General features: G+C 36.9%; 1 protein-coding gene across 1 annotated transcript; it reads right to left on the bottom strand.

The window, feature by feature from the left end:
• Window positions 1-5,525: 5,525 nt before the first annotated feature.
• On the bottom strand, window positions 5,526-6,461 carry LOC308425171 (olfactory receptor 1468-like; the record flags this gene model as incomplete). Its single annotated transcript, XM_080922406.1, has 1 exon — window positions 5,526-6,461. One exon carries the CDS (start codon window positions 6,459-6,461, stop codon window positions 5,526-5,528), a length of 936 nt encoding a protein of 311 aa, XP_080778532.1.
• Window positions 6,462-22,918: the final 16,457 nt, after the last annotated feature.

Below are 22,918 nucleotides of genomic sequence, written 5' to 3'. Positions count from 1 at the left end.
TATATTCTATTTACATTTCAAATGTTATCCCTTTTCCAGGTTTTTTCTCTATAACCCCCATCCTATCCCTCACACCCTGCTTCTTTGAGGGTGTTCCCCTACCCACCAACCTCCTTCAGCCTACCTTTCTTGACACTAACCTACACTGGGGTATTGAGCCTTGGCAGGACAAAAAGCTTCTTTTCCCACTGAAGAGCAAAACAAATATTATCATCTACATATGGAGCTAGAGCCATGGGTCTTTCCATGTATAGTGTTTGGAGAGTGATTTAGTCCCTTGGAGCTCTCATTTTTTTTTTGGTATTGCTGTTCTTATAGGCATACGAACCCCTTTAACTCCTTCAAACCTTTCTCTACACCTCCATTTGGGACCTTGATCTCAGTTCAGTAGTTGACTGTGAGCATCTGCCTCTGTATTTGTCATGCTCTGGCAGAGCCACTCAAGAGACAGCTATATCAGGATGCTGTCAGCATGTAATTCTAGGCATCAGTAATATTATCTGGGTTTTGTGGCTATATATGGGCTGAATATGCAGGTGGACAGTTTCTGGATGACCATTGCTTCAGTCTCTGCTTGAAACATTGCCTCCATATATTCTCCTGTGAATATTTTTGTTCTCCTTCTAAGGAGGACTGAAGCATCTACAATTTGGCCTTCCTTCTTCTTGAGCTTAATGTGGTCAGTAAATTGTATCTTGGGTAATGCCTGTTTGGGCTAATATCCTCTTATCAGTGTATCCATTCCTCTGTTGAAGGGCATCTGGGTTCCTTCCAGCTTCTGGCTATTATAATTAAGGCTGCTATGAACATGGAAGAGCATGTGTCCTTGTTATATGTTGGAGCAGCTTTTGGACATATGCCCAGGAGTGGTTTAGCTGACTCCTTAGGTGGTACTATGTCCAATTTTCTGAGGAACCACCAGACTGATTTCCAGAATGGTTGTACCAGCTTGCAATCCCACCAACATGGAAGAGTTTTTCTCTTTCTCCACATTCTCTCTAGCAACTGCTGTCACCTGAGTTTTTGATCTTAGCCATTTTGACTGGTGTGAGTTGGAATCTCAGGGTTGTTCTGATTTGCCCTTCTCTGATGACTAAGGGTGTTGAAATTTTTTTGGGTGCTTATGAGCCATTCCAGATTTTTCTGTTGAGAATTCTTTCTTTAGCTTTCTCCCTCATTTTAAATGTTTTTTGATTCTCTAAAGTCTAACTTATTGAGTAATTTGTATATATTGGATACTAGCACTCTGTCAGATGTAGGATTGGTAAAGATCTTTTCCCAATCTGTTGGTTGCCAATGTGCACTATTGACTATGTCCTTTCCTTTACAGAAGCTTTGCAATTTTATTAGGTCTAATTTGTCAATTCTTAATCTTATAGCATAAACCATTGGTGTTCTGTTCAAGAGAATTTTCCTTGTGCTTATGTGTTTAAGGTTATTCCTCACTTTCTCTTCTATTATCTTCAGACTAAAGGATTTTATGTGAAGTTACTTGATCTACTTGGACTTATGACTTGTACAAGGTGATAAAGAGGGCTCAATTTGCATTCTTCAACATGCTGACTGACAGTTGAACTAGCACCATTTGTTGAAAATGCTGGTTTTCCCCCTTATTGGATGTTTTTATATCCTTTGCCAAGATTAAGTGACCATAGGCGTGTGGACTCATTTCCAGGTCTTCAATTCTATTCCATTGATCTACCTACCTGTATCTGTACTAATACCATGCAGTTTTTATCATGATTGGTCTGTAATACAGCTTGAGGCCAGGGGTGGTGATTCCCCCAGAAATCCTTTTATTGTTAAAGTAGTTTTTGAAGTCCTGGGTTTTATATTATTCCAAATGAAATTGCAAATTGCTCTTTACAACTCTATGAAGAATTGAGTTGGAATTTTAGTGGGGATTGCATTGAATCTGTAGATCACTTTTGGTAAGATTGCCATATTTGACAAAGGAGTTAAAACTTTCCAGTTTAAAAAAGATATATTTTCAAAAACTGGCGTTATTTCAACTGCTGGTCAGCATTTAGTAGAATGCAAATTGATCCATTCTTATCTTTTTATACAAAGCTTGATCCAAGTGGATAAAGGACCTTAACCTAAAACCAGACACACTGAAGCTATTAGAATATGAAGTGCGGTACAGCTTCAATTACTTGGGTACAGAAGAATATTTTAATTGAACACCAATGGCTAATGCTCCAAGATCCAAAATTGACAAATGGTACCTTATAACATTGCAAAGCTTTTGTAAGACCAAGGGCACTGTCAATAGCATAAAACTGCAACCAACAGAATGGAAAAGATTTTTACAATTGGTACATGTGATAGAGAGCTAATATCTAATACACAGAAAAACTCAAATGTTAGAGTTCAGAGAATCAAATAACTATTAAAATGGGATGCAGAGCTAAACAAAGAATTCTCAAACAAGAAATAATATGTGACACCTAAAAAATGTTTAACATCCTTACTCATCAAGAAATTGCAAATCAAAAATCCATGAGATTCCACCAGTCAGAATTTCTAAGGTCAAAACCTTATGTGACAGCAGATGCTGGCAAGATTGTGGAAAAAGAAGAATTGTTGGTAGAATTGCAAGCTGGTACAACCATTCTGAAAATCAGTACAGTGGTTTTTCAAAAAAATGGTCATAGTACAATCTTAGGACCCATCTATACCACTTCTGAGCATATACCCAAAAGATCCTCAAACATATAACAAGGACATATGCTCCACTATATACAATGCAGTCTTCTTAGTAGCCAGAAGTTAGAAAGAACCCAGATGTTTTTTAATGGATACAGAAATTGTGGAACATTTAGCCAAAGAAATACTTCTCAGCTATTAAAAACAATTACTTCATGAAAATTTTAGGCAAATCAATGGAACTAGAAAATATCATCCTGAATGAGGTAACTCAATCTCAAAATAGCACACATGGTATGCACTCACTGATAAATGGATATTAGTCCAAAAGATTGGAATACCCAAGATATAATTCACAGACCACATGAGGTTCTAGAAGAAGGAAGACCAAAGTGTGGGTGCTCCATTATTTTTATAAGGTAGAAAAATACTCCTGGGAGGAAATTTAGGGCCAAAGAATGGCACAGAGTCTGAAGGAAAGGTCATCCAGAGACTGCTCCACCTAGGGACCCATCCCTTATATAGTCACCAAACTCAGACAATATTGGGGATGTCAAGAGTTGCATGCTGACAGGAGCCTGATATAGCTGTTTCTTGAGAGGCTCTTACAGGGCCTAACAAATACAGAAGTATATTGTAGTATGTTGTGGTAAATATTAAATGGAGGAAACCTCTTATCACATGCTAGTGCTGGCTCCAGTGGGGCCATCTTGCATTGTGGAGATCTCTAACTTGGTGTCTTTATGCCACCTCTAAGAACTCAAGCATAGTTCACTCCATTACCCCTTGCTTCTTTTCTGGGTGGATATGAGCAGCCTGCCATGTTGTTTTTAATCACTTTCCTTCATGGCCTGGTAGAGACATGACTCCATAATGATTAACTAAGCAAACAAGTTTATATGTTAAATTCTTAATCAACAAACTCTCAACACCAAAAGCTTACAACCAGTGGATAAAGATATAAACTGCCTATCAATATTACATAAATTAGACACGTAGAAACCCTTACAAATAATTATTACAACCTCATTAAGCTAGAGATGCACTGAGAGGAACATACATGTCAGCTTCCATTTCCTTTCTCTGTCCATCCTCTTACACTTTCCTAAATCTTTTCCCACCTACTTCTCTACTGTTCATTTATGTATCACCTTAACATAAACCTACAATACTGTCCCACTATTGGACTGAGAATGGAGTCCTCAATGGAGGAGTTATAGAAAGAACATAGTAAGAACAATAATAATCAAACAACCAGAAACATCAGAGCTCTCAGGATGTAAACTACCAATTAAAGAGTACACATGAATAAGCCCATGGCTCCAGCTGCATATGTACAAGAGGATGGCAGGGGATGGTCTAATTGGGCCTCATGGTGAGGAGAGGTCTTGGTCCTGTGAAGGCTCAATGCCCCAGTGTAGGGGAATGCCAGGGTGGGGTGACAGTAGGGAATTTCTGGGTTAGTGGGAGAGCACCCTCACTAAGGCAGTGTCAGGGGACATTATTTTGGGAGATTCTGGAGGGGAAACTTAAAAAGGGAATAATATTTGAAATACAAATAAAGAAAATATCCATTACAAAGAAACATTAAAGTGGGGAAGTGTGGGATGAAAGGCTGTGAATTGTATTCTGATTCCTTGTTAATATAGGTCAAAGCCCCAGGGACCATAAGGGATGATAGGTGCTTTTTTATCTCCCAGGAGACCTGGCCCCTCTCACCCAGCTACAGCCTCCCCCCACAACTCCCTGAAGAGAGGTTTGAGACAGATCAGTCACAAACTGCAATGCTCCAAGCCCCTCTTCCACATGTGAGGATGTGACCACAGGTCAAATAGGCTCATACACAGATCAGTCACATACAAGCAGGATGATGCCCTCAAATATGTAGATGAGTTATTCCCAAGCTCTCAGGCCAAACCAATAGGAAAAACCTGCTGTCATACCCTGACCCATCCCAAAGTTGTATACAAGAATTATATCTAGAAGGAATAAAGTATGCAAGAATCACTTCATCATCTGAGAGCTTCTGTCATAAGATCTGTAATACTGCTGCTTGTTAAAGAGACCTGTTCTCCCAAAATTCCTGCAAGAGCTCCCCTGTACCCCTCGCTTGCTAGTCAGTCTCCTGCTGGCTTTGCCCATCCAGATGTCCTGTAAAAGTTGTATAAATGGCAGTGGAACAGCTTCAGCTTTGGAGAATGGTAGAACCAGTTTCACCTTCTTGCCTGAGTTCTCTCCCCTTCACCTGAACCTGCGCATCTAGCTGGGTCAAAGATTTCTGCGCGAAGCCTCCAGCATGCAGGTTCAGAAGAAGGAGTGGAGGCCATAAAGCATATTTAAAACATGATGTTACATCCAAAAATGTTCTGGACATAATGATAAAATCTCTGGTCACATTTTAATGATGTATGAGATAGAGATGTAATTTAGAAATATATAGCATAACAGATTTTTTTGGACAGAATTTTAGCTATTTATAAATTCTTATATATACACGTCTCCTTCTCATGTCTAACCTAACAACACTAAGTTGGAGAGAATGAAGGCTAGAGGGAAAATGGTGTATTGGTTTTGTTAGACTATTTGCTGGTGATAGGGGGCACTGAGTTCTCTGGGACAAATTCCCAGAGAATATGCCTGGGATATTCACCATAGGACCTGTTCTGTCAGAAAAAAGAAACCATCAAACAACAAGCAGCAAGGAGAAACAGCAGCAGCACCACCACCAGCAGCAACTTAACATCAGAAGCAAAGCACCAGCAATAGCAGCCATGGCACCAGAAGCAGGAGGAACTGCAGCAGTTGCATTCACTCTTGGGAGCTAAGCGTTTTTATACTACTTGATCATAAAAAAACCTGAAATGCAACTATCATATTTAGAAGAAAATTTTCTTTTGAAACACTTGTTTTAGGGCTCCCTTTATGTCTCTGTTCCTCAGGCTATAGATGAAGGGGTTCAGCATGGGAGTCATGACTGTGTACATTATGGCCATGACAGTGTCCTTCAGAGTGGAGTTATTAGCAGATGGACACATGTAGAGGCCAATAATTGTACCATAGAACAATGAGACCACAGACAGGTGAGAACCACAAGTGGAGAAGACCTTGTGGATGCCTCGAGTTAAAGACACCTTGACGATGGAGGAGATGATGCAGGCATAAGACACTATGATGAGTAGAAATGGGACTATAACCACAAGCCCTCCTATGATCAATATCACCAACTCATTAATGTGAGTATCAGAGCAGGCCAGCTTCAGGAGAGCAGACAGATCACAGAAGAAATGGGGGATCACATTGTTTTCACAGAAAGACAACCTATTCAAGAGAAAAGTGTGCAACATAGCATACAATGTTGTCAGAACCCAGGACAGCATCATCAGACTCACACAGAGCTTGGAGCTCATGATGGTTGTGTAATGAAGGGGGAAGCAGATGGCTACATAGCGGTCATAGGCCATGACCACAAGGAGGAGGCTCTCAAGATCACCAAAAAACAAGAAGAAGTACAGTTGTGCAAGGCAACCTGCATAAGGGATGGATGGTACTTGGCTCTGCATGTTCTGGAGCAACTTGGGCATTGTGACAGAGGAAAAGCAGAGGTCATTGAAGGACAAGTTGCTGAGAAAAAAGTACATGGGTGTGTGGAGATGGGAGTCCAAAAAAATGAGGATGATGATGATGAGGTTCCCCAGGATGGTGGTGAGGTACATGATCAGGAACAGGGCATAAAACAGGTGCTGGTGCTTTGTGGGGATGGGTAGGCCCAGGAGGAGGAACTGGGAGAAGGCAGTCTGATTGTTTCCTGGCATGATCTTCCTGTAATATGTGTACAGGTAATATTAGACTACCTGTAAATACACAATAAAAATGAACATATATATAAGACATGTGCATTAAAATAATCTCATATTCATCCCATTATTTTTGCATTCCAAGTATCTAGAGTTTCTATAACAATAAATTCTTTGCTTTATTTCATCATTTAAATTCTACTCTTATCTGAGATACAAAATGTATTGAACTTTCTCTTATTTCTGAGTTGGTTATGTGACCTCATTGATTTTGATTTGGTTCACACTTGGCAGTTACAACTCAATGTTCCTGAGACCTCAGTGAAGATGGTCTTCTTTTATGATTATGAATTTTCAGCAATGAGAACTTCATGTAATTGAATGGTGTAGATAACAACTTACAGATTGGGTTGGATTTTTTTTTTCTATCTTATCCTCAGAAATCACATTTTTCAGGATGAATGAATTTCCCTTGAATGTGTGCAGACCTTGTAAACATAGTAGGTTCGTATGAATATTCTATATGCAGCCTCTTCCTCCTATTTTTCATCCTCCTTCACTCTTACATATTATTAAAAGAATCTGATCAAAGTTGAAATCCGAATTGTATTTCATTCATTCATTTCCTTCACTATCTATGCCACATTAATATCTATTATATATTTTCTTTATCCTAATTATTACTAACATAGACAAAATATTATCCCACCTAAACTACTGAGTCCATGTCCCAAGTCACCTCTGAGAATGAACTGCCATACAACCCCAAAAGACCTTTTATTGCTTTTTATATGTAAAGTGGGCAAAATCAAATCATTCTTACTTTTCAATGGATTGTTTGTTTTATTCTCAGTGCTTAGATGATAAATATAAATTTCTTTCAGGAACACACTTGACATTAATATGCTTAAGTTTTCTTACCTCTACAGTCGCATTTTGTCATACAGATAGTCTGTATTCTATTCTCCAGCTATGCTAGACTTAAGCATATATTTTAAAGAGCTCTGCCATTCATACTTGCTATTCCATCTCCATGGGGAATTTTTTGATTTACTCCCACTATCCTCGATTACCATTTGTTCTACAGGTACAGTATCTCTTGTGTTCTAAGATAAATCTCCAGCGTCTGTCTAGAGTAGGTGAGAACTACTATGTCTGGTACTCATACTATAGCCCTCAATGCTTCAATCAGCTCCTTATAACTGATTCCCAATAGATTGTAATTCCACTCCAGTAAGGCACGTCAGCCTTTGACCTGAAATGGGGACATCCTGCTTATTGACTGGATTTACCCAATATATCATTAATATTATGAGCTGCATTCTACAGTAGGACATGTTTTTTTTCTAAGACACCAATGCTCTATGAAATTAGATTCTCTACCATTAAGTCTTACCTGACAAGAGATTCTTGGTTTAGTCCATTACTCCTCATTTTAACTTTTTGTTATAATTTGCACACATGGACAATGACATAGAACTTTATGTTTGATACTTACTCATGTTACCAAATCAAATGATCTGTACATCTTTATACTTAATTTCATGGAATATCATTGATATTAGTAACCTAATTAAAATATGCTGACAAGTTTAGTATCTGTGGGAACATTTCTATGCTAGTCTTGTGTTGACCTCCTTCTCCAATATGTACGTCCCATGTTCTCATTACTTTTGTATGTCAACTCTGCTTGGTCAGTCTATTAGTGTTGTACACATTGTGCAATTTCATTTACCTTTACCTCAGTACACTTTGAGTGAGTCAAATTACCTGGCATAATGTGATGTCTTCATAAAGAAAACTGAAAGCATTGATTAAAAATCTGCATTCTCCCATGGATGAAAAGACTCTGGCTTCTGAATGACTTTACTTACAAGACCATAGTTTCCATGTCTGTCTTGGATATCAGTCCACATACAGTTTCAGATTGCCAGGTTTTAGTTCAGGGATCTGATTAATTAAAAATTGAACTTAATATACACTTTCTGTCTCATAAAATCAATATCTAGCTTTATGCACACTTATATCTACATGTAGTGTGGCTGCTTTGCCTTTCTGAAATATTCTGACTTCAATAAAACCTATGATAGATTTAAACTGGCAAAAGAAACATAAAGGCTTGTAGGAAGACTGTCTGCTTATATATCACTCTTAAAATGCTTAATTCATCTTAATTATCAATTTTATATTTCATAGTTATCTGCCAACACCAAGGGAAGGAAAATGTGTACAGAAGACTCAGACACAATCTTAGAAGCTTGCTTCCCATATAACTGAAAAGGCATTTCTGGTGTTGAGTGTGACTAGGAATCACGGATGAGAAAGTTCACATGCAAATGCTGCATGAAGTAAACTGCTTCATGTTTTTTTGAGCCATGAGGCTCTAAGTTTCCTGGCTACAGTTAACCTAATTTGGTGCTTTGAAAATTTAATGTGAATGGAAACTCACCAGGATATTTATTAAAATTTGATGTTACTATACACTTAATATATTACATTTTAATTCATACCCCAAGAAAGGGCTTTGCTGTTTTAAATGGGCTCAGCTACATTTTTTATTGGATAATTTATTTATTTACATTTCAAATGTTATCCCCTTTCCCGGTTTCCCCTCTATAGCTCCCTATTCCATCTCCCCTCTCCCTGCTTCTATGAGAGTCTTCCACAAGCCACCTCACCACCCTGGCATTCCCCTACATTGAGTCATTGAGCCTTCACAGAACCAAGGGTCTCTCCTTTCATCGATTCCAAATAATGACATCCTCTTCTACATAAGCAGCTGGAGCCATGGTTACCTCCATGTGTACTCTTAGGTTAGTGGTTTAGTCCCTGGAAGCTCTGGAGGGTCCAGTTGTTCGATTGTTGTTCTTCCTATGGGGTTGAAAACTACTTCAGCTCCTTTAGTTCTTCCCCTAATTCCTCCACTGGGGTTCCTGTTCTCAGTCCAGTTTTTGGCTGTGAGCATCTGCATGTGTATTTGTCAAGCTCTGGAATAGCTTCTCAGGTGACAGCTATATCAGTCTCCTGTCATCAAGCACTCCTTTGCATCAGCAATAGTGTCTGGGTTTGGTGTCTGTATATGGGATAGATCCCCAGGTGGTGCAGTCTCTGAATGACCGTTTTTTTTTCAGGCTCTGCTCCACACTTTGTCCCCATAGTTCCTTTATACAGGAGCAATTCTCAGTTAAAAATTTGTAGATGAGTGGGTAGTCCCATCCCCCAACTGTGGGCCTTGCCTAACCTCTGGGCATGATCTCTATAGGTTCTCTCTCCTCTTTGTTGGACAGATTATTTCTTTCTTTAGAAAAATTGAAGTTCTCTTTCTGTTATGAAATTTTACAGGGGAATGCCATGGAATAAAGGTCATTAGTTTCTTCAGAAAAATTGAATAATATGAAATCAATCCATTAAGAAAATTCTTCAGGTAAATTTAAAATAAAAAAAAGAACTGCTGCATAAAATCTTTGTGGGTTAGAGAGCCGTTATTACACTGAAGTGATCATATTTGATAAAAATATAATGTATAGTAATAAGTGAATATCGTCATCAAAAATATATCTGGACATAGTAGTTACCATGCTTGTAGAAGGTAGGCAAACTTGAAAGAGACAGAAGTATTAAATAAAGAAATATCAAATCTGAAACTTCACACGGAAGAATATCATACAATTCAGGACAACCAGACCATTCTTCCCAACTTACCTAGGATGTATTCAGTCAACTCTGAGACCCTGGCCTGAGACACTACTTTCATATTAATTGCAGATATGTGAAGTAATACCTCTAAGTTCATCTGTGTATTATGCTTGCTGATGCCTTCAACTATACTCAGCCTTGGGCCTGAGGGAACTTGCTCTCTGGGGTCCCCACCATGGAATAACTTTAATAACAAATTAATTAGCCGGAAACATTCTGGAACAATTAAGAGTCCTGCAACTGTGAGTGATCCATTCCTGATGACATCAGGTCCTTTTTATGGGAAAGTGGAATTGTCATGGAACTCAGAAGCAGATGTGTAGTCATTAATTCCTTTGGGGGTTGACAGGAATATCTCATGCCTAGAACAAATTTTATGAAGTGTTTAAAGTGCTATTGGAAGATTCTTAAAGTACTTAAGCACAATACTCTGCATGATATAAAACATTAAAAGTATGATAATTCAACCTAGAATCCTTCAGACTTTGTGGCAGCATATTATGGGAACACCATGCTTTTGGAAAGATTCCCAGATTACCTACTCTCCATACAACATAACTTCCTATAATAGGCCCTAGGAGAGATACATATGCTACTAGCAAGAATCAGCTGTACATGAGCCAATTTTCTATGTATGTCAATAAGCAAGATAAATAACTCCCACAAATCATGTTCAATTAATTTTCTGGTAAATATATTTTAAAAGTCTATGGCTGCTGGAGCGTTAGCCCAGAGGTTAAGAGCACTGACTGCTCTTCCAGAGGTTCTGAGTTCAATTCTCATCAACCACACTGTGGCTCACAGCCATCTGCAATGGGATCTAGTGCCTTCTTCTGATGTGTCTGAAGAAACCAATTGTGTACTCACATATGTAAAATAAATAAATACATATTTTAAAAAAGAGTCTGAATATGTTTAAAAAATAAGAGATTTTTATATGTTCTTTATTTTTTTAACTTTATTTTAAAAAACAAAGATAAATGTACAGATTTTTAAGCATTTTTGCATAAAAGTATACAAACACATTTTTTATAAGGTTGTAATTAAGTATTTGTGGGTGCCTATACAATCTCTTATAAATGTGTTTTAATCTCTTATAAAAGTATTTTTTAGAAAGTCTATGGCTCCTTACCTTTCCTGTAAAACTTAATAGTTCATCTGACTGTTACATTTCTACCATTGTTCACAGGTACACAGATGACGTATGAACTTCTGTTCTCAGTGCCTGTGGCAGTTGGCTTTCACCATCTGCTTCAGGTGCTGCAGAAATGCTTTATATAGTGTTATGCTAAAAATTCTCACTCCAAAGAAATCTACATATTGGTCTTATAAACATTGGGTTGTTATACATTGCACTAACATTTGCATGAAAATACTATGTGATAATTCTAAATTCTCTAGTATTATAAGTTAAAATCTCTGTTCTGGTTGTGCATAAAATCCAAGACTTCCTTTAAGATGAGTATCATTCATCCCACATAGACCAACAACTCTCCCTTTTCTGTGATATTTGTAGAAATATTATGCTATGACTGTGATGTTTCCTCAAAGTCATGTGATAAGCCTCTGTTCCAAATGTAGTGTTTGTGACTCAATCAATAGATAAATCCAGTGGTGAGTAACAATATGATAGAACTATAGAGAGATTGGAGAAACTAAGATCAAGCACATGTTTAGAGGAGGTGGCTCACAGGTATATTTTTACAGAGTACATTTGTTTCTGTTGCATCACCACCACCCCCTTCTGCCCTCTTTCCTCTCTCTCCCCTATTTTATCTCTCTCTCTCTCTCTCTCTCTCTCTCTCTCTCTCTCTCTCTCTCTCTCTCCTCTCTCTCTCTCCTGTATCCTTCTGTTTCCTGATTGTTGTCAGTTGGAAGTTGTTTTCTCATATATTCTTCTATTGATGTATAACTTCAATTTAAGTTCAGAGATTTTAAATTAAGTGGCCCAGGACATGAACCACTGAAACCATGACTAGTATAGCCCTTTCTTTTAAAAAGTAGTTCATTTCAGCTCTCTAGTCACAGAAGTGAAGAACTGACAAGATACACAGACATTGCCCAGCAGAAGAGCACAAACCTGGGTACTCTTTACATGTTGTATGCTGTCTGTCCCCAGTCTGTAAATTATTGTAGCCACAACAGATAAACAAACTATATGCTTTAATTAGGTGAACTTGATATAATCTAATGTTCATCTTTCTGAATATTTTCCATATTTGCACTGAGACCTATCTGAATCACAGAGAAAGATGTCATAGGAGATTTCCCTAACACTTATGCAAGCTGTAAGTTCTGTGGTCCTTCCTGAGAGAATTATTTTAGAAACTGAGAGAGATAGACAGGAGCGCTTTTTCTGTACATTGAAATTATTTTGCATAATAATATGAATACTTTATTCTGAAGCATCAATTTGTAAAGAGCAACCAAAACGGTTTGATAATAGTCTGGGTTGTTTGTGTGTTTCCATGGTGCCTCTTTGAACAATACCTAGATTAGATGCAACATATTCATGACACTTGAAGTTTCTATAAAAACTAAAAATAATATTCTACTGTTTATAACAACAACAAAGTATCTCATGGAAAGACAAATTGGTGCCTAACTAGAGCCTTTACACCTACTGAATATTTTCATGGTAGTAGAATGCATTCTGTACAGTATTGGAGGAGAAAAATAAACATTAACTCAGCTATAAATCCTTCGATCTGCAACAGTAACATGTCTACATGATCTGTAGATAAGCTAGTGTAAAAGTGGCACAAATATTATGAGAGTAACTAATCATTTGATTGTTTTTATTTGCCCGAGTAAACCCAACATAAGAAGATAAAAAAGAAGCCTCTACATCAATGCTGGAATAGGGAACCCAACAGAAAGTAAAAGAGCCTAGAGAACAGTCACAAGAATCAGAGACCCACAGACTCAGGAATTCTATACAAATACTAAGCTTAAAGCTAAAATGTGTACATAGAGGACCCGGTGCAGGCCTGTGCCTTACATCTGCTTGTTGCTTCAGACTTTGTGAGCTTATATAGGCAGTTTTTTTTTTATTCAAAGGGACTTGTTCTTCTGGTATACTTTATTCCCTGTAGCTCTTACACCTTTACTGCCTTTCTTTCTTTGGAGTTTCATTAAATCTGAAGAAAATATATTAGTTGGAACCTTGTTAAAAAAACAAAAACAACAACAACAACAAAAATCTTATTCTGAGCATTCCAGTAAGAAAAAATACCTTGTCAAAAAACAAAAACAACAAGGAAATATTCCATTTAGAGCTTTTCATTCCAGGGACTCTCTCTGTTTATTCTCTGGATGTGGGTCTCTGCATTTATGCCTGCTGCTACAGGAAAGAGCTTCTCATCATCAGTGATGACAAAATGTGCACTGATCTAAGAGTATAGCAGAGCAGAATTAGGGATATTTTTATTGTTATTTTTTCTTTTTTTAAAAGAAAATTTTGGTTTTACCCTAAATATTATCCAGGGTTCTATAGAGTCACAGAACTTATGAAATGTCTCTCTATATTGAGGGGATTTATTTTGATGACTTACAGTCTGTTTGTCCATTTAACCCAACATTAGGCAGCTATGTATGGGAGGTCCAAGAATCTTGTAGTTGCTCAATCCTGTGAAACTACTTAAGCTGCTCTTCTATAGAAGTGGGTTCCAAAAGATGTGCTAGAAAGTAATTGTAAGCAGTTGAAGAGGAGTGAACCTTCCTTTTTAAAATGTCCTTATGTAAGCCTAGGTGTGGATCAGATTAAAGTTGTATACAATCACACCTGGATTTGTGACTTGTTTTGTCTCAGATTGACCTTGCAGTCAGAGATCTCCTTGATTTCATATCTTGGGATTAAAAGCATGTATTCCCCTGCCTGGGCCTAAGAACTTCATGACCATTATTTTAAAGATGTTCATAACATGACCCCAGTCAGAAACTTGGGTCTTTCACCCTGAAAATCAGGATCACAGGTGTGAGTGCCCTCCAGTTCTAATTGCAGTTCATCATAGGTATAGTCAAGTTTACAACCAAGAATAGCCATTATACCCTCAGACTCAGGGCTATCAAATCTCTGGTACTTAATTCCCAAGCTGTGTCAGATATAGGCTTGATTTTTCAGTGCACTTTAAACCAAATGAATAGTTGGTAGGATACTCTTAAAATTATGTGTTACTTTTGTCCTAGCAATAGTTCAGGGAGAGTGGATTGTTGGACAAAAGTATTGTGGCTGAGTTGAAATTTATGTTTCTCATTTGGTAACCAGCAGACTATCTTCTATACCAAAGACACTAGAGTGTAGGGGTGAAGGCTCCATGGGAGCACCAGCTCAATTTCTCTGTTTCTAGTGAGTTGTATAAGTGTTGTCCTCAATAAAGTAGCCCTACTTTCAGTATGTAGACATTAATACATTGTCTTGGCTTTGTCTGTCAGGATTGTTTGGGGATTTACATGGGAATTTCTAGGTCAGCCACTCATTTAAACCAACTCAATGAGATAGAACTTATGTGTGACAATGTTTTAGTACCAAGAACTTGGTACTAGAAAGACTGTTGAGTTAAATTAAGTAATATTGTTTTAAAGAAATGTTTTAAAGCAATATAATGAGTTATAGAAAATTTTGGTATATTCATTGATCAGTGCCTTGCTCAGCTATCATCAGAGAAGCTTCTTTCTGATGAAGATGGAAACTAGACAAGGTGCTAAGATTGGAAGAACTTGGGAGACTGCCAAACCTCTTTTCTCAGAGCTCAGAGAAATTTGTAGGAGGAAGAAAAAATGTTAGAGTCAGTCTGAATGGAAGACCCCTATTAAACACTGTCTTTCAGACACAGCACAACTGATATACATGAGTTCCAAGAGACTGTTGTTGCATGCTCAGAATATGCACAAGTCTAAACCATAGGAGCCTCAGCACTGAGATTGGTAAGTGGACATAATCACTGGAGCCTAACCTAGAGGCAACCTCCACTTGACAACCTCTCACAATGGAAAAAATTGTTTTCTCCAATGGATTTTCACTACATACAAAATCACACTAAGTGTGGTCACTATGTCCAGCATTAGATGGTCAAATCAAAGCAAACCTAATAGTATTTTGAGGGTAAAATATTGTTTTTGTCTGGGTGCATATCTTAAAGAAACTTCTGTTTATTTTCCTTATACCTTTTTTATTTCTGATTTTGTGTTATTATATATCTATATGTACTACTTGTAGTTTTCCCTTTTTTAAAAATTTGCCTATTTGTTATCTAAAGAGAAAAATAAGGTATAGAGTTGAATTTGTTTGGGTGATATAAAAGGAGTTATAGGAAAATAATAATACAATAAATAAATAATAAATAAACAATAAATAAAATACAATAAATATAATGTATGAAAAATATTTCTCAATTAAAATGATATGCATAACATGAAAGAAAAAACATTTTCAATTTTAGTTGTATTTACATATGAATTATGTAAATACACAATCATTTTGTATAAAATAATTCTTGTTGGACCTGTGTTTAAAATTTGACTGAATGTGGAAATAAATGTGTAACTAAATAACATCTTTACAAAATTTAATATTAAAGTCAAAAAATGTTGCATTCTTAAAATGTTTCCTAAACGTTCATGTTTCTAATTAATAATGTATACTTTTGAAAATATATATTTTTACATACATAGTAGTACTAGAATATGGTACAGCAGTGTTTACCTTTGTGTTTCCTCTGTGTGAATGCAGTGTAGTCAGTCGTCTGGTATGCCTTCTTCCATGCCTTTCTATGGAGTGGTCCATAAATTATCACCATCCCCCCCAAAATCCACTTTCCTTAGCAGCTTCATATATGTATATAGTGCATTTTATTCAATACACTCTGATTTTTCTTTAATAAAAAATTACGATTTCTAATACCTCCATGCAGTTGCAATCTGACATGTTAAAGGGAAAATTCTAGAGATTCACAGTTTTAAATGTCAGGCTGGCTTAAGCATTTTGATGAAAACTGAGATTTTCCAGCCTCAATCCTGCAAACAAACTGAATAATCACTTTATCTAGTACTTACATTCAATTTTCTATCCTCCATGTGATCTTTCTTCAGGCATTGTGTGAACCACTTGACCTCTATTCTCTATAATGCCTCATATAGAGAGTTTCAGATAAATCTTCAAATAAAACTTACAGAGCAGCCTAATGTTATATCACATTTTACTTCTAGCACATAGATTCTGAGACATTGAATTGTATTCACCTGTGTGAGGAAGAAGTTGATGTATTTTGAAAAGTTAATAGACTTTCATACAAGTATAGAATACAAGTATGTACTTTCATACCTGTGCCCTGTACTGTTGGTAGATAGGTAGACATGAACCACTTTCAGATGCCCTGGGATTCTGCACAAGCAATTATATTGCTCATGAAAAACTTAATCATTATCTTTGGGTTGTCTAGATATGTAGAGACACCATGATCAATGCAACTTTTATAAAGCATACAATTTAATTCAAGTGGGTTACAGTTTGTGTGATTTAGGTCATGATCATCATGGTGGGATGTATGGCATTATGTAGCCATATTTTGTGGTGGAGGAGCCAAAAGTTCTATATATTGTTCTGAAGGCAGGAGGTCAATGCAGAGACTGTTTTCTGTAGGAAACCACGAGGAGATTTAATTCTATACTGTGCACAACAAACTTCAACATATATATGAGACTTCAAATACTGTCTCCATAGAGACATATATCTGGTAACAAGACCACACTTATCAGTGCTACTCTGTATAATACAAGTATTTCAACACAGGAATCAATGAGCTGGGGATATTCCTTTACAAACCACAAATATCACATGACCAAATATACAAATAGTTTAGTTCCTTTTCTTGTTCCTTGCTACATCATGATTAATGCATGTAATTCCCAAGATTTAAAAATACATTTAGATTGTCACTTGGCCGTGAGGTATGCAGCAACAGAGGAGATCTTGGAGAGCTGTGGGGGCCGCAGGGTCTCGTGCTCCCGAGAAAACTTTGTCTCTTCACTCACCAAGTCAGGGGCTATATTTAAATGAATGACATCATCCAGTCTCAGATACAGGACACAGCCTCTCACTCGGTGTGTCCTTCATCCAGCCGCTGTTCATGGACACTGTAAGTTCTAACCAAGGATTCGGGAGTTTGGAGGACCAGTGTCTCTACAGAAGATTCTAAAGCACGCTGGCCTGTTGGGTGGAGAACGTGATAGAAATGGAGGGAAGAACATATTTCCACATTCTTCATACAGTGCTGCCTAATGGCTGCACCTGATGTTTCACATTCAACATGAGCCTTGCTGCTTTGCGAGACAACCGGCTGGTACTAAGGTGAGACAGCCAAATCCACCGTGCCTAGACCCGGCCTGCAAGCTTCCCGGTGGCCTGGGATGACCCTGAGCCCAGTCTCCAGAACACCTGGCTCGGGAATCTGTAAATCTCACCTCTTCCATCTAGTCATTGGCCGCTGGTATCTTTATTGATCGATCAACAACCAATCAGAGAACAGAAACTTCAGCGTTCACATGCAGATTCACAAGCACTAGAACCACCCTTCTACAAAGCATGAAGAGAGTCAAAGAAATATTATCCATGTTACAAAATATATGTTCAAATATGTGGACGTGAAAACACAACTGGTGGGAATGTGGAATGGGATGTAACAAATGAAACATTTGATGGGAATTCTCAGCATTGAGTTCATAAACCAGAGAAGCAGGAAAATAGACAACCTATCATCAAGTTTTTCACCTTTGTAAATGAGAGTGGCCAGCAGAAATTAATTTATACATAAGCACAAAAAAGAAATCTATAATAGAACAGAAATCTATTTAAAAACAGGAAAGTTGATAGAGAAAAATCAATGAAGTAACAAAAAACCCTCAGTTCTTAAAAATATTGTTTTTAAATTTAATCACTAAGTCCCTGACTAATCTAAGAATAATTGTGAAAGGGCAGAAGTTACTGAACAGAGAACATATGGGACCTCAGTACATGGTGCAGGGACATAGAGTGATAAGGGAAGATTATTTGATATATAGACAAAAATATCCTAGCAAAACATAAGCACACTAAGTTTAATCATGTATAAAAGTAATCAGTAAATAAAAAGTTCAACTACATGAGTTTATCCCAAGTGTTCATAGTCAGTTCTTCATTAAAAGATATTTTAATTTTTTATTATTTTAAATATTTCATTATTATTATTATAAAAAAAGCCAGTGACATTTTTAAAAGCATGTGACAAGACCCTGCACCCATTCATGACTTATAAGCAAACTAGGAACTGAAAGAAACTTAGACGTTATAACATTGGCAAAAATGTAGAGTTACTGCCACAGTTAATAATGTATGGTGTGATGTGCTTCTTGATTTCCAAGTGTATTTTATTGAAAAGTTAAAAAAAGTAAGGAACTTAAAACTCTTTTAAATCCTCAGACAAAGCAAGATGTCTCTTCTCACACTTTTCTTTTTTTTTTTTGTTTTATATTGTACTGACTAATGTAATAAGACAAGAAAAATCAAAATAAAATAGTTATGTTGTGGTGGAAGGAAAAAAATACATTTAACCAGAAAAAAAAAAAAAAAAAAAAAAAAACAACTAGCAAAATTTTGGGAAAACAGCAAACACAGAATTTGGAGTGAAATTAATGCCACAGAATACAAACATTAAAAAGGAAACAAGATCTAAATTTAATTGTATCATAAAACAAAAAAAGGGTAAATGCCTTAAAATCAAAAGAAGCAGCAAAAATAAGCACACAAACATGTACACACACACATACACAAAGAGAAAGTGAGTGAGTGAGAAAGAGAGAGAGAGAGAGAGAGAGAGAGAGAGAGAGAGAGAGAGAGAGAGAGAGCGAGAGAGAGAGAGCTGCTGATAAACAACATCAGCAAAGTGGCTGGATATAAAATTAACTCAAATCAGTAGCTTTTCTCTACTCAAAGGATAAACATGCTGAGAAAGAAATTAGGGAAATTTCACTCTTCATAAAAGTCACAAATAATCTAAAATATCTTGATGTGACCCTAACCAAGCAAGTGAAAGATCTGTATGACAAGAACTTCAAGTCTCTGAATAAGGAAACTGAAAAAGATCTGAGAAGATTGAAAGATCTCACATGCTTATGGATAAGAAGGATCAATATAGTAAAAGTGGCCATCTGACAAAAGCAATCTACAAACTCAATGCAATCTTCATCAATATTCCAACTCAATTCTTCATAGAGTTTAAAGGAGCAATTTGAAAATTCATTTGGAATATCAAAAAACTCAGGATAGCAAAAATTATTGTCAACAATAAAAAAATTTCTGGGGGAAATCACCATTCTTGACCTCAAGTTGTATTACAGATCAATCATGATAAAAACTGCATGGTATTGTTACAGAGAAAGGCAGATAGATCAATGGAATAGTATTAAAGAACCAGAAATGAACCCACACACCTATGGTCGCTTGATCTTTGACAAGGGAGCTAAAAACATTTAATGGAAAAATAACAGCATCTTCAACAAATGGTGCTGTTTCACTGGCAGTTAGCATGCAAAAGAATGCAAATAGATCCCTTCTTACCTCCTTTTACAAGTTCAAGTCAAAGTGAATCAAAGACCTCCACATAAAACTAGGTACACTTCTATTAATCTAATGGAAGATTAAGTGGGGAGAAGCTTAGGACATATAGGCACATGGTAAAATTTTCTGAACAGAACACCAATAGCTTATGCTCTAAGATCAAGAATTAACAAATGGGACCTCAGAAAACTGCAAAGCTTCTGCAAAGCAAAAGACACTGCCAAGAGGACAAAACAGCAACCAACAGAAGGGGAAAAGATCTTTACCAATCCTACATCTGATAGGGGGCTTGTATCCAATATGTACAAAGAACTCAAGAAATTAGATTTCAGAGAATCAAATAATCCTATTTAAAAATGGGGTAAATGTCTACACAAAGAGTTCTCAACTGAGGAATATCAAATGATCAAGAAGCACCTATAGAAATCTTCATTATTCCAAGTCAGCAGGAAAATAAAAACCAAACATTCCAGAGATTCTACCTCATACCAGTTAGAATGGCTAAGATATAAAACTCAGGTGACAGCAGATGCTGGCAAAGATGTGGAGAAAGAAGAACACTTCTCCACTGTTGGTGGGAACGCAAACTAGTACAACCATGGTGGAAATCAATCTGGCCATTCCTCAGAAAACTGGACATATTGCTACCTGAGTACCCAGATATACCACTTTTTGGCATATAACCAAAAGACACTACAACGCATAACAAGGACACATGCTCTACCATGTTCATAGCAGACTTGTTTACAATAGCTAGAACCTGGAAAGAACCCAGATGTCCTTCAACAGAGGAATGGATACAGAAATTGTGGTACATTTACACAATGGATTACTTCTTAGCTATTAAAAACAAGGAGTTCATGACATTTTTATCAAATGGGTGGAACTGGTAGCTATCATTCTGAGTGAGGTAACTCAGTCACCAAAGAACACACATGGTAAGCACTCACTGATAAGAGAATACTAGTCCCCCAAAGCTCTGAATACCCAACAAACAATTCACAGAACTTATTAAGCTCAAAAAGAAGGCAGGCCAGAATGTGAATGCCTTAGTCCTTCTTAGATGGGAGAACAAAACACTTATGGGAGGAAATATTCAAACAAACAGAGGAGCAGGGATTGAAGAAAAGATAATTCAGAGACTGACTTTCATCAGGATCCACTTCATATACAGCCACCAAATCCACGCCCTATTGCTGATGCCAACAAGTGTTTACTGTCAGGAGCCTGATATGGATACCTCCTCAGAGGCTGTGCCAGAGTCATACTGATATAGAGGAGGATGCATGTAGGTAACCATCTGATGAAAGTGATTTAGTTATACTTATATAAATGAAATTACAGTTCTTTGGTATGACTAAGTTGGAACTCAAGTTTGCCATCTAATCCCCTTTTGTTCCTTATTTCAACCAAAACTCAGGGTAGAGAATATCATTCTTCTTGGGTAATTAAAACCAACTGACAAGCAAGCAAAATTTGGTTATTATATAAACTTGTTCAGTCAGCACTGTGCCTAAAATTAGATTTCACATTCTATTTCCACATTTACAAACAAAATCTAATAAACAAAAAACAATTGTAAAGAAAATTAATCATTTCTAAGATACCAAATAAAAGTTAGATCAATAAAGACCGATATTACCTAAGGAATGAATATTTGTGGTTCATTTTTATGCGCAGAACTTTATACAATGACTGACAGCCAAGTTTAGAAATTTATAATGAAGTAAAGACTTACAAATGCCATCTATGGTCTTGTGACTAATGTTGAACACATACAACATGGAATTGTAAGGTAATATCATATATATTGTAAGGGGTTGGATAATTCTGGCATGGGGTACAATTAATATCTTCACAGAAAGGTAAGAAGCAAACCTGTAAAACAGCATGGTAATGTGGGTCACCTTTCTATTGGCCTGAGAAAATCTTAAACATGCCATCTGCTTGTCATATTCCTGCCTTTCCACACATTGTCACACACAGAAAGTTGAGTGATAAAGTTTAAACTTTTCAATAAGGTTGGATATCTATCCTGAGTTCTATTGTAGGCAGGCATGTTGCATTGAGATGCTGTTTTTGAAGGTCCCTGTTGTGTGGGATTTTCTCTGGTATATTTGCGCTTAAGAACTACTGTTAGGTTTGGATATGGTGTGTCCATGGGGGAAATGGGATAAAGACAGAGCAGAGGATGACAGGGACGTGGAAGGGGGAAGGGAAAGGAGAGCGGCAGACAGAGACAGTAAGACAGACATGGGATCTTGCTATGTAGAGGGTGAATCTCACACTGAATCAATACACTCCTTCATGTTAAATGAATGAAAGAAAACAGTGTTGTGATAAAGTTACAGGTGATGGACTATAAAAAAAAGAGTGAAAAATCTGTATCTATCCTGTTTTGAAGTATTCCTTTTAGAGATTTGCCTTCAATGATGTGACAATAAATGGCTAAGTTGTAGTTCGAAAAAAAAAAAAAACCTGAGGGTCTAACTGTTCACCTGTGATGTTTGTGTCACAGAAAAGGAGAAAATAAATGCAGTGTACTGCTAAAAAAAAAGAACTACTGTTACATCGGCTGGGAAGATGTCTAAGCAGTTACAGGCTAGGTTCACATCCAAAAATATAAAAACTACTGATGGTGTCTTGTGAAAAAATTGTTGTTTAGTGAGACACTTTAAGTCATTAATAATGAGAAATTTCCTGTTAATATGGGCTATTTTGCAGTCACCATTTTCCCTTCCTTGCTAGCAAAATGGGCTCCAGTCAACAAAAGCCATAACAATTACCTGAACATGGAATGCATATGTATCTTCCCATGACTGTCGTGTTGCTGCTATGTATTTATTAGCAGTTATGCATTTATTATTTATTGTTTATTGTTTTTAATTAAATTCTACTTTCTATTAAGTGTAGCAAATAGTGATCAATGACTAAAATTTGATTCCACCAGAGATGTCAGAAGTAAATTGGTCCCAGAAAGGTCCTGCGCAATTATTATGTCTTTAATGAGTTATATATGATCAGAACTCCTCTGGGATACAGGGCAGCTAAGGCCCAACGTTGGCAGGTGGTGGGTGTGAGTACGGAGGGTGCTATTCCTTTGTCTTCTAATAAGATGAAGTAGAACAAGATCATGAACCAGAAACTAATTCAGCTTCAGCAGAGTTGGGTACAGTTAGGAAAATAA

This window comes from Micromys minutus, assembly GCF_963924665.1.
Source record: "Micromys minutus genome assembly, chromosome: 10".
NCBI lineage: Eukaryota > Metazoa > Chordata > Mammalia > Rodentia > Muridae > Micromys > Micromys minutus.
Note: the sequence above shows the minus strand (reverse complement) of the source record. Positions and strands in the feature narration are given on the sequence as shown.